Here is a 12,725-nt window from a genome sequence, read left to right on the forward strand (position 1 = left end):
TTCTGCTTGTCTAACTGGTCCTACACATGGAACTAGAAGCATTTCAGAGAATGCTACCGTGGTGGTTCTGGATTTTAAGCTCTTACCTAGCAGCCTAAATTTGATCTCCAGCACCTCTCTCCTATCTTACCCTACGTCACTGGTACCTATGTGTACCACGACCACAGGCTCCTCCCCAGCACTGCACATAAGTCTGACATATCCTCAGATTATACAAAATCTCATCTGACTTTAAAAAAAGGTGCAAGCTTCAAGCTCTCATAGTTGTACAGAAATCCTTCCAAATGCGAACCGAGGGCAAACCAGTCAACGTTACCTTCCTGAGTCTCCAAGCAGCCTGAATTAATGGCTCAGAGAGGTCTGGGACTTCACAGTTCCTATTTATCTCATTGGAGGGTCAGTTACAATAACACTTTGATGTCAGCGTTAATTGTTGCATTGGTGATCATTTTAGTAGATGGAAAGGGTTTGGGAGGAAGGTTTGGGGAGTGAGAGTTGGAAATTGCTGCAGTGAAGGAAATGCGGAGGAGAAGCACAAATACAAGGAATAGGGAAAGAAACAGAGAAGGAAGAGGGTGGGAAGAAACTAAAGACAGAAATAGCTGTGTTCCAAAGAGGGGGCATATTATTTCACTTCATGATACTGAATATGACAATGAAGAACTTACTAAATAATGGTAACTAATAGTTTAGATACCAAGCATAAGCCAGATTCTATCCTTGACTTTTGTGCAGGCATTCCACTAACATCAGTGGGTGTTCTGCTGTGGATGGGAGGGAGGATGAAGTCCAAAATTTATGCTCTAGCCCACGGATCATAACTAAAATTAGAATTCCTCCTTTCCCGTTAATTGAGCTTGACACCCCTGCTCCAGCTATTAAAATTACTTCAGTTAATTTCTTTTCTTGATAATGTCAATGTACTGCTATACATGTGTCTGATCTCTGGCCCATGATGTACTTTGGAGTTGTTGGGTTTTTTGTTTTTTTTTAAATAAAATGGACATATATTATATTAGTATTGAAACATGAGGCTTCCAAGAACAAAATTAAAGAGTGGAGCCAGCAAAACTCAAGAGCTGTCCGATGTCCATAAACGAATGATGATGATAAATAAAAATATCATGAGATCTAACAAATTCCATACTTTGAGAGCTATATTGAGACTAACTCTGAGTGGTAGAACTGCCGCTTGAATATACGAGAAGCAATTTAAAAAAAAACTGAAAGATAAGATAATCTTCCCTCTTACCTTAGCTCTAAACAGTCATCTCTGATGGAAAAGAAAATACCTGAACCTTCACCTTTAACAAAGAGAAAGGCCTATGAGAAAGCAACGGAAAAGCCAAAGGCGAAAGAACAGAAACAGTAAGAATCTTTTCGGGTTTTTTTCCTAAAGCTATTAAGCCTTTGGAAAATATTCTTGAAGAATAATAGATTTGTTTTACATTTTTTTTCATTCTAGGTTAAATTTTTAATGGTGGCTGTGAAATTATTATCCACTATCAGGTTCCTGTGTTTGTTTTATAATGGTATTCATACAACTTGGTGTCAGCACTGTGAGAGAGAGAGTCCTCTTGAGTATTTGCAAATGATTTATTTTTTTAAAAGTCCTAAATGTCTGAGAAAAGCTGCATTTATTCTTTTTATAAGAGCTCCTTCATTTTACATATGCCAATTTTTTCTGCATAGGGCTTTCACCATTTAAAGTAAACTGTTTGAATTTCATGCCATCTTGTGGCCAGCAGCAGTTTTGTAGCCATAGCGTGGTTTCATTCTCCGGTAGTGCATGTAAACAGCATTTCTTGTTTAAGAAAATAGAATCTAATACATTGTTTGAGGCATGTTTCATTTAACCTCTCTAACATGTCATAATCTTTTAAAGAAGATGTTCTTTTTTTCTTATAGCTCAGATTCTGGAACCTCAGAGGCTAGTCTGTCACCTCCTTCTTCCCCACCAAGCCGGCCCCGTAATGAACTGAATGTTTTTAGTCGTCTTACTGTTTCTCAGGGAAACACATCAGTTCAGCAGGATAAGTAAGTCACAAAGGGAAGCTTCAGACCCCTACCAGCAAGTTGCAAAGCATACTCAATCACCAATGTAGCATTCCATTAAATAAATGCCTTGTCCTCTCCTGTGAGAGAGAAGGAGATACTATTGCTACATTTCATGAACTTTCTAAAAGGGAGTTTAACACTTTTATGGAAATGCTTTTCACACATTGCCAAAACTGAAGAAAATCAATTTCCTGCTGAACCTTATTCCTTATTTTATAGCTTAGCTCCTGTACTTATAATTTTCCTTTAACATGAGTCAAAATGCTTGAAAGAGTTATAGAATTTGTAAGTGTGTGTGTGTAAGACTATATATATTTATACTTGAAATTAGAATTTAGTTAACAATTTAGGAAATAGTGCTTTTGTTAATTATTCAGCTACTCTTTTAGCATGGCTGAGAGAGCTCTCCAAAGTAGCCCCTGTAAGGTGATTTGCTGGAATAGCTATAGTGCAGCAGTTTAGCAATAACCCTAATTGTTTAATGGACTGCATTCCATTGCTGCAATTTGGAGAATTATTTTGAAGAAATAAAACTTGAGTTTCTTGACATTGAAGACATCTCCTTCTCTAAAAATCTCATTAAAACTAGTGATCGCGTTGAGTTGAGCCAGAATCTTCATTTCAAGATTTCAGTACTGACAATACTGCCACATGGTGCTTTTTAACTCTAACTCAACAATGGAGAATCAACGTTTGATTTTGATTGTAGCATTTTGAGGGATTACTTTAATCCTTTTTTTTTTTACGTTATTTCTATTTAACTTTTGGTTTTCAGTGACCTGTAGAGTCACAGCACACCAAGTAGTTGCTTGTAAGGCTTCCAGTACTTTAAAACTGCTTGTAACTCCCTAATCCCAACTAAGTTATCTTAGTATCTTATCACTAACCTGATATAATATTATCAGAGGCTTCTTTTTATGCTTTGAGCTTTAGTAACCATAGCTCTTTGTATTTTCTATTATCTGGCTATGAAATCAAACTCAAATTACTGAACATGTTTGATTTGCATTAAAAATGAAGGACATAGTATCTTTTTATTATTTTAAGGCATACTGCAGATGTAGATCTTGTTTTTGGAGGGAAGCGGTTCTAAAACATTTTTGGGGTCAGAAGAAGGATTTTGAACTTGTCTGATCATTTGCAAACTGCTGAGCTTGGTTCAATAAAGACTGAATAATCTTGATATTTTCTATTTAAGAATGTAAGCAATCTGCAAAATTTTTAAGTGTGTTTCTATACTAAACAGACACTGACAGCTTTAGATTTTTCTCTTTAAATATTTGGCAGAATTAGTATCACATGCAGGGTCAAATTGTATCCATCTCATTTTTCTTCACTGCCTACTTCTGTAAGAAATATTGGGGAAATAGGAAGTGGCTACGCAGTATTCTTTAGCTTCGTGATAAAGAATGAGACATTTTGTGAATTTAACTTACCCTGAGAGAGCCATTTTAATGTTCATCCACGGTGTTATACCTGATGTAAAGCATAAACTAAGAAGCAATGCTATGTGCAGGAAGTAAATGTGCACTGCATTTCTGAGTCAGCCATGCTGTTATTTGTTCTTCTCGTATGGAGACTTTACCCTGCTGATACCTGTATTCTTTCTCCTCGCAATCTCCTACCACTGTTCATTATAGGTCTGATGAAAGTGATTCCTCTCTGTCGGAGGTACACAGGTACTCTCTTTCTCTTTTCCATCCTTCTGGCCTCTTGTTAATGTTCTTAATGCCTTTACTTCAGTTATTAAGTAATCTCATTTTTGCTGCATGCTCTTTTTTTATACCTCCCGCAATACATGTATGCTGTGTACCTTTTCATTTATTCCTTTTTTGCAAGAAATTAAAACATTCATTTTATTTTGTCCAGCATGTCCTTTTTGTTTTTTAGAGAAAATCAGAGGTAAATTTTTTTCTTAGGGTTTATTGTTTTTATTTTTTAATCAAGCATGGTTTTTAAAAAAAATAATCAGTGGCAAACTTTTTTTTTAGGTTTTAGCTTATTAGATAAAAGTTATATTCCAGTGTATGTTAGTCAGTGGTATCTGCCGTCTTACTGCCAATACTCAAAATTGATTAAGAGATGGAAGAATGTTATAGCTCAACATACTTCCACCCTTGTTTGATCCAGAAACATGGAACAGGGTTCTGAGAAGAAACAGCTGTGACTTGTAATGTGGCTACCCTGTGGAAAAACAACAGAACATATCCAGAGAGAGGCAGTGAAAAGGCTAATAACCATATAGTGTTGGTAATAATAGCATTTACAGCATTTTTCATCCATAGATCTCAAAGCGCTGTTGCAAAGGTAGATGAATGCCCCTGAGGTGCAAAGATGTTGGATGAATTGCCCAAGGTTACAAAACAGAGGCAGACCTAGGAGTAAATTGTGGGTCTCCTGGCTCTGACAGTGGTATCATCTGCTGAATCATGCTGCCGCTAAAACATTAGATCCATTTGGTTTGGAAAGCAGAAGAGTTAGAGGTATATAATATATTGAAAGCCATAGAGAAGTTTTATTGGTCACACCTATACTCTTTGCTATAAGGGCAAACATAATACCTATCTTTAAAAAGGAAAACAAAGAAGACTTGGGGAATTAGAGACCCATTGCCCTTACTTCTATACCTGGAAAGATACTGGAACAAGCACTTGGAGGATAATAGGGATATAAGGAATAGCCAACATGGATTTGTCAAAAACAAATAATGCCAAACCAACCTAATTTCCTTCTTTGACAGGGTTACTGGCCTAGTGGATGGGACGAAGTAGTACATGTGAGGTGAGGCCTGAACTGGAGCACTGTGTCCAGTTCTGCACACCACACTTTAGGAAAGATGTGGATAAGGTGTAGAGAGAGTTCAGAGGAGAGCAACAAAAATGATAAAAGGCTTAGAAAATGAGGCCTGGGAGGAAAGTTTAAAAAAAAAAAAAAAAAGGTGCATGTTTTGTCTTGACAAAAGAAGATTGAAGTGGGGACTTGCTAAGTCTTCAAAATATGTAAAGGACTTTTGTAAAGAGAACAGTGATGAATTGTTCTCCATGTCCACTAAAGGTAGAACAAGACATAATGGCCTTACTCTGCAGCAAGGGAGATTTGGGTTAGATGTTTGGAAAAACTTTGACTATGAAGGCAGTTAAGGTCTGGAATAGGCTTCCAAGGGAGGCTGTGGAAACATTATTGAAAGTTTTAAAAAACAGGTTGGACAAACGTGTCAGGGATGGTTGGTCCTGCCACTTATAGAAGACAAATTCAATTGTCCAATACCAAAATATGTAAGTGAATAATATTAACATATTTCCCTACATATCTGCAACTTCATTTTTATATGTAAGGCTATAGGAAATAATGCAGGAAAAATAAATACTGGATCACAGAGAGCTGTGGAAATAAGTGATTTACATTGCCATATCTAACTCATATTTCTTTCTTTTTCTTTCTTCCTTTTTTTTTTTTTAGGGGCATAATTAACCCATTCCCTGCTTCAAAATACGTCAGATCTTCACCACTTCAGTGTATCCATCTAGCTGAAGGGCATACCAAGGCTGTGCTTTGTGTTGATTCTACTGATGATCTTCTGTTCACTGGATCTAAAGGTTGGGGAGGCTTCATGTATTTGTTGCCTACTGAAACTGCTTTGAAAAATCAATATATTTTGAAATTCCTTATCGGTGGCCAGTGATAGAAATGCGAGGTTTGGAGTAGAATGCCGTGAAAAATCCACTTTTAGAGCATAATAAGCTTGATTTGATTAACCAATGTTTGTCCCTCATGTATTCCATCTGTGAGTTCCTTTTAATTGGAAAATTAACTTCCAAAATAGCATCTTAAAAAACATTTGTTCTTCTGAATTCCAGTCTTAAGCTCTGGCCACCAGAACACTCTCCCCCTCCCAGTAAACTTCCCCAGTCTGGAAAAATACTGTGCAGATCAGCTCCCTATTGGTTTCATAATCTGGCTGAGGTATTTTGGATCATTCCTTTAACTATTAAAATGCCACTGTCAGGTTAAAAATAATATGTTTTAAAATATTTTTTCTGTTACAATTACCCCATGTTATTAAAAGAAATAAATTTAATATCTAACTTACTCTTCACTTTTGCATTTCTCTCAGCCTGAATGTTGAAAACATAAGTAATCAATTTTACTGCTCAATTTCACTTTCAACTTCTCGTGCAGTAACTCGCTGCTGCAACATTTGGATTTGAAACATAGCAGGAATATTTTTGTTTTTAAAATGCATTCTATTAAAGAAAAAACAAATCATTTCTATTGGTGTTAGATTTTGAAAATATTATTTAAGGGGGGGGGGAAACTAACTGTACTTTGGGTCAAGTTTGACTTGACTCTCTCCCTTTAATAATGATACAGTTTATATGTCCTATAGATTTTATATAAACTTCTCTTTTAAACTCCTTCTACAAAATGCACAGGCCCAGAACCTACAAGGCAATCCAGCTGCTATAGCCAAATGAAAATATAGCTTAGACACATATAGCAAGAGTGGAATTTGCATAAGAATCTGCCCAGCAATGAATGGCCCATGACTTGGAAGTGTATGTCAACTTGGTGGTCTTTATACTCCTGTAAAGAAATAGATTAAAGTTATCCATTGACTACAGTAACATACCAGAAAAACTAGGGCCCTAACACTGCAAATAGTTTATACGTGTGAGCAGTTGTATTGATTTCAGCCTGGGTACACAAGTGCTTAGAGTTAACTATGTGCAGAAGTATGTTTGCAGTATTGGAGCCTACAAGAGATTACACTCTCTCTCCATGCTGCTAGAAACTGTGGTTAGAAAGCGACTCTTTTACTCATCTTTAGTGACTCTCCATCCTAATTCCTTGATTTTGGTTGCAGATACACAAATGAATGTAGAAAAAGACATTTATTTCCCATTTACTCTATATTCGTTCTTTCTGGAGCTCTTCCTGAATATCTTTGTGATGTAGCTAGTAAAAAGCTCTGCAGCTGTAATATCCATGCAGCCAAAAATGTAAGAGAGGCATTTCAAGGCCTCTAACTTGCATGAAGAATGACATGTATGGACCTCTGCTCCCACTCAGCACCCCATTGACAGCCCACGTGGTTCTCCTCCTAGGATGGGGCCGAAGTGAATTGGAGTAGCTGCAGGGCATGAAGTATAGCTTAGTGATGGAAAAACTCCCCTCTTCATTAAATAATAAATACCAAGATTTCAGTGCCTCCCCCAGTTTACCCTTATATTCCTTTCTAGAAAACACCACCTAAGTATGGGTCCCCCTGTAGATCATATTCGAGTAATCTGGTGAAACCTATTCTGATTATTTCTTTTGGTGGCACATAGCATCACTGACTGTTCTTACCAGTATCGAGTTATAGCCTTGATGGCTGAAAAGCTAGTAGAAGTCAAATGCTGCCAACATTTTCTAATTTTATTTTGTTTATTATTTTTCCTGCTTACATTTGTGGGAAATTATATAAATGTTCATGTTCTTGTTAAAAATCTAATATTTTTGCAAGTTTACAGGGGATGTGCGCTGCTAAATTTTGGACGTGCATCAGTGATGGCAGGAAGAAATGTGTATCTCTTGTCTGCTGCCTTTTGTTGTATTTGTGGCTATTTTCACTGTGACGATATGATTAAAAATGTTTTTGCTCAGTTGAATTGCAATAAGATTTCAATTTTAGTAGTTATGTGACAAAAGGTAGTTTAAATTAGTGTTTTAAATTTAGATTTGTGGTCTTTAAAAAGTTTTCAAAGCGTCCTAAATTTTTGGAACTAAGAAGCACATTGGCAGGTGGGGTAAATATTTGTTTTTCTTGCCACTTGTTAGTTTCCTATATGTAACAAGCATTTGTTTAAGAAAGGTAAATATTAGTCGGGGGGAAACCTGATAAAGCTGCAAAATGGCATAGACTTTTATTTACTTAATGTGTTTGAAACCCTTTGGAAATTGCAATTAATGTAGAAGGCAGTGGCCTACTTAGAGTACGTTATGTCAGTGTTCCAGAAGCTGCACTGGCTGCTAATTTCATTTGAGGGTTCAGCGGAAGGTATAGGTTTGGACTTTAAAGCTAAGGTTTTCAAAGCATCTGAAGAGAGTCCAGGTCTATCCACACTTCTTGTGCTAGTAAAATTACATCATTAGGGATATGTTTTTTGGTTTTTTTTACTGATACAGTTATGCTGCTACAACCCCAGGTGTGGATGCAGTTTTATTGGTAAAAATGTGCTTATACGGGTATCTCTTATTCCTCTTCCCAAACAGGAATAAGCTATACTGGTATAACTGCATCCACCCTAGAGGGCTGTGCCATTTTAACTATACCAAAGCAGATAAAGCAGTATATTTTTTGTGTGTGGACGAGGCCTTAGGTACTTAAATCTCATTGAAACTGGAACTGGGCATTTTACCCACTGGGACTGGGATTTTCAGAGGTGCCTGAAGCCCTGAATAGTTTGGGACCTGACTTCCAGAGAGAATGCCTCTCTCCTCACATGTTAACTTGTCAGTCAAGGTCATCTGTGGTGCTCAGGCTTTCAGCCTCCTGCTGCAGTGTGTTCTTGGTGAGGTGTCCCGTGATCTTCCATAGCCCAAATGTTGTGATCATCAGGATAGTCTGCAACTTCCACCTATCTTCTCACATTTTCCCTGTGGAGGGACTGACCAAGGACTGATTGTGAGGCTATTGTACATTGGGTGTGAAATGCTCTTGGGAGCTGGTATGTTAAGAAGGAACATATTTTATTATAAACTGGATGTAGTTTTGCTGCAGCATGGAGATGTCCACATATGGTTGTTGGGACATATTGAATTCAATCATTTGTGAGGGACCTAAAATGCTGCAGGGAGTGATATACTGTGTCCAGTTTTGGGCCCCACACTACAAGAAGGATGTGAAAAAATTGGAAAGAGTCCAGCGGAGGGCAACAAAAATGAGTAGGGGGCTGGAGCACATGACTTATGAGGAGAGGCTGAGGGAACTGGGATTGTTTAATCTGCAGAAGAGAAGAATGAGGGGGGATTTGATAGCTGCTTTCAACTACCTGAAAGGGGGTTCCAAAGAGGCTGGATCTAGACTGTTCTCAGTGGTACCAGAAGACTCTCTGCTCGGTGTCCCCCTGTGGTTCCTTTCGTTTGATCCTTTGACCACACTCCTATCCCTGTTATTTCATTAGTTGTCCCCCGGAATTACTTGGTTATCCAGGTCCTGTGGATCCTTCCCTTAGGCTGGGGGGAGGTCCTTTAGCAGTGGGCGGACTAAATAAGACCAGAAGACAGAACAAGGAGTAATGGTCTCAAGTTGCAGTGGGGGAGGTTTAGGTTGGATATTAGGAAAAACTTTTTCACTAGGCGGGTGGTGAAGCACTGGAATGGGTTACCTAGGAAGGTGGTGGAACCTCCTTCCTTAGAGGTTTTTAAGGTCAAGCTTGACAAAGCCCTGGCTGGGATGATTTAGTTGGGAATTGCTTCTGCTTTGAGCAGGGGGTTGGACTAGATGACCTCCTGAGGTCCCTTCCAACCCTGATATTGTATGATTCTAGGACTATGATATATAAACATAAATATAAATTTTTATATGGAGAAAAATATACACATTTTCTCTTCTGTGTGTCTTTTTTTAGATCGCACTTGTAAAGTATGGAATCTGGTAACTGGACAAGAGATTATGTCTCTAGGAAGTCATCCTAACAATGTTGTATCTGTAAAATATTGCAACTATACTAGCCTGGTCTTCACAATTTCAACATCTTATATTAAGGTGTGGGACATCAGAGATTCTGCCAAGTGTATTCGGACATTGACGTAAGTGACTTAAATCTCAAATGCAGAGAGCTGAATGATTCTTAATTTTAAATAAAATTGCATTTGTCTTAATAAGAGAAGGTGTAAAGATCATATTTTATGTACAGAATATTATGGGACTGCAAAGAAACCAATATAAGGGCTCCAACTCCCTGAACAGACTTCCATTGACTTTAAACCTGGACTTTTAGGGGTAGACCCACAGTGTCTAGGGAAAAGGAAAGTATTGTGAGGTTTTTCTTTTGCTATGTTCCACTGAGAAAAAACAGCTTTGTCTTTAACTTCAGGTTTTTTTCAGCCCTGAGATGGCATTTTGGTCTTGGTTGAGTGAGTTGAGTCTTTACACGATAGTTCTATTCAGTTTTAAAGGTATGGGAGAGTTTTTTTATGGGGATACTTAGAACCCTAACCAAACATGAATCTATCTCTATCTTATCTTTAAATACAAGAGTTTAAGATGAGTATTCTGTATTCAGGCTAGTTTAAAAACACTATCATTCAAAAGTCAGAGCTAATATTTGAAGGGAACCCCTTTTCTGAGTGAATTTAAAAATACTAGCATCTCACTTGAGATTGCATCTTAGTGCTGGCTAGTGGGGATGTGGAAGTAGAGGTGGGATAGGAAGGGGATTGTATGAGTTCTGGGGAGAGAGCAAGGGGAAGGGTTTGGGAGAGGAGTAGGAGTGGCTGGGTTGCTTATGGGAGGAGCAAAGGAGGCAGCTACCAAGAACTGCAGCTGTCATGAAGTTATCAGCTCTACAAGCTTTGATCTGAGGCCTCTCTTATAGTATCACTACAGGGTAAAGGTAATGAGGACACAACCCCTTTTGTTGCTGTTGTCTATATGTACAGTTATATGTGTTATCACTTTATCCACCACTCCACTGCAACCACCTGTATGGTGCAACACAGCAGTCATTTTGTGTCAGCATAAATACACAACAGTTTTTAGGAAGAGAAATCAATTTAGCCAATTGAAACAACAGAAATGTAGTGAGCAGAATGTAGTTACCTAAGCTAGAATTTGGCCAGAATATCAGGGTTAACATCTCCACTCTTGCAAAAATATGCCACTGAATCTTACACCTCAATTTATCAGGAATTTGGCAATTCCGATAGCACCATGACCCTACTGTTGTGCTGGGGATGAATCAACAGGCAGACAATCAGCATGTGTTAGAGAGAAGAATGCCGCCTCCTGAATAATCAGCACCTGGGTTTTTTCCTGAAAGTCTCCCATCCAAGTACTTACAAGGCTGATCCTGCCTAGTTTGAGATCCCAGTCACTGGTCAATATAGTACAAATGCATAGCTTGTTGGTGCCAGCCTCTTTATGGATGCAGACTCAGTAAATATTTATTTATAATATGTGGAAACTCCAATTTTTTTAAATCCATGTATAGAGTGTTTCTGTGGATTTGCCTATATTATTCAGCATTCAAAATCGGTCTGTGGTTCTTCTACATTCAAATAAGCATGCTTATTTTTAAACAAAATGTAAGAGTCTCTTTTTGGTAATATTCAGGTCTTCAGGCCAGGTTATGTCGGGTGATGGTTGTTCTGGAAGCACTAACAGAACAGTAACTATTCCTGCTGGAGAAAACCAGATCAACCAAATTGCACTAAATCCAACAGGCACTTTCCTCTATGCAGCTTCTGGAAATGCAGTAAGGATGTGGGACCTTAAAAGGTACATAACTAAGGCAAAAGATAATATTCTCTAGATATTTACCAGAATATATGACAAAGATAGCACCAGGATGCTTCCTGTTCGTGAGGCAATATCCATGTCTGAACAAGCATGTAGGTCAAAGTCCAAGGGACTAATTAGTCCACACTATGGTTATTACTGACCCAATACAACACACCCTGAAGTTATTGCTTAATTACTAGTGGGCTGAGTCTTTGAATTAAACATTGACTTTTTAAATGAGTGGAAAAGAATAAAAACGGGGTTGAAAAGTGAATTTTAAATGAAAAGCATACAACCTTATTCGTTGGCCTTTCTTAACTCCCCAGTCATTTCCCCTGCTTTCCTTCTTCATTCCTTATCCCCTTTCCCTGCTCCCCATTCCTGCCTTCCCTACAGGTCAGCAAACTAAAATGTATGTGATAGAGGGGAGGAAACCATAGAAGCAAAGAAAATGGGGCTGTGAGATTGTGGAATTGGGTTTAAAAACCTTTTGACTCATTTTCTGCATTCCTTGCATCTCTCCTCCCTACTACCACCAGGTCAGCAAAGCCTTCCCCTCAGAATAATGGTCATTTTGTTTGCACTGAGATAATTCCAGCCCCACACAACCCCAGTTCAGTTCTGAAACACAGCTCAAAACAAACACATGTAGGTTGATACTGCCAACCCTTACTGCCCGAATACTCACTCATGCCCCAATCCTGCAATGAGTTATGTGTAGGTAGCACCCTCTTTAAGTGAATGGTGCTCTCTGAGGAGCTCATTGTAGGATCAGAGCCATAGCAGGCACTCGCCTGGTAGTGAGAATCTGCAGGATCAGGCTTATATATAGCAGCTGCAGTGAAAAGAGTCGTCATTTTCTGTTCAGTCAAAATGAGTCAGAAGTAAGCAGTTTGAAAATGGCACAAGTGAAAAGACAGATTAGAGTAGCCCACCAGGGTACAGAGACTTGCATATTTAAGGTAGTTACTGAAAAATGATTTTGCTAATGCCTGCATTCAGACTAGTAGTGGCTATCACCCAATGAGAGCAACTGGATTTACATAATATATGGTAATTGAAAATAACCAGACAGTGGTTATGCAAATCAGAATACAGACATCCAGAAATAGTCGGAATGCAAAGACTAGCTAAAGTGGAGATAATTGCCTGTAGTTAGAATTATCTGACATAAAAGTAG

The 12,725-nt window shown here is 38.2% G+C and overlaps 1 protein-coding gene across 1 annotated transcript in view; it reads left to right on the forward strand.

Moving 5' to 3' along the window:
- Positions 1 to 12,725, forward strand: part of KIF21A (kinesin family member 21A) — a 112,261-nt gene that overhangs the window by 88,444 nt on the left and 11,092 nt on the right. The window contains 6 exon segments of the mRNA XM_024200814.2: positions 1,258 to 1,368; positions 1,909 to 2,037; positions 3,699 to 3,737; positions 5,518 to 5,654; positions 9,672 to 9,852; positions 11,378 to 11,542. Coding sequence (XP_024056582.2) covers positions 1,258 to 1,368; positions 1,909 to 2,037; positions 3,699 to 3,737; positions 5,518 to 5,654; positions 9,672 to 9,852; positions 11,378 to 11,542 — 762 coding nt within the window.

Source organism: Terrapene carolina, unplaced genomic scaffold, assembly GCF_002925995.2.
Source record: "Terrapene carolina triunguis isolate 2854851 unplaced genomic scaffold, T_m_triunguis-2.0 Scaffold68, whole genome shotgun sequence".
Classification (NCBI taxonomy): Eukaryota; Metazoa; Chordata; order Testudines; family Emydidae; genus Terrapene; species Terrapene triunguis.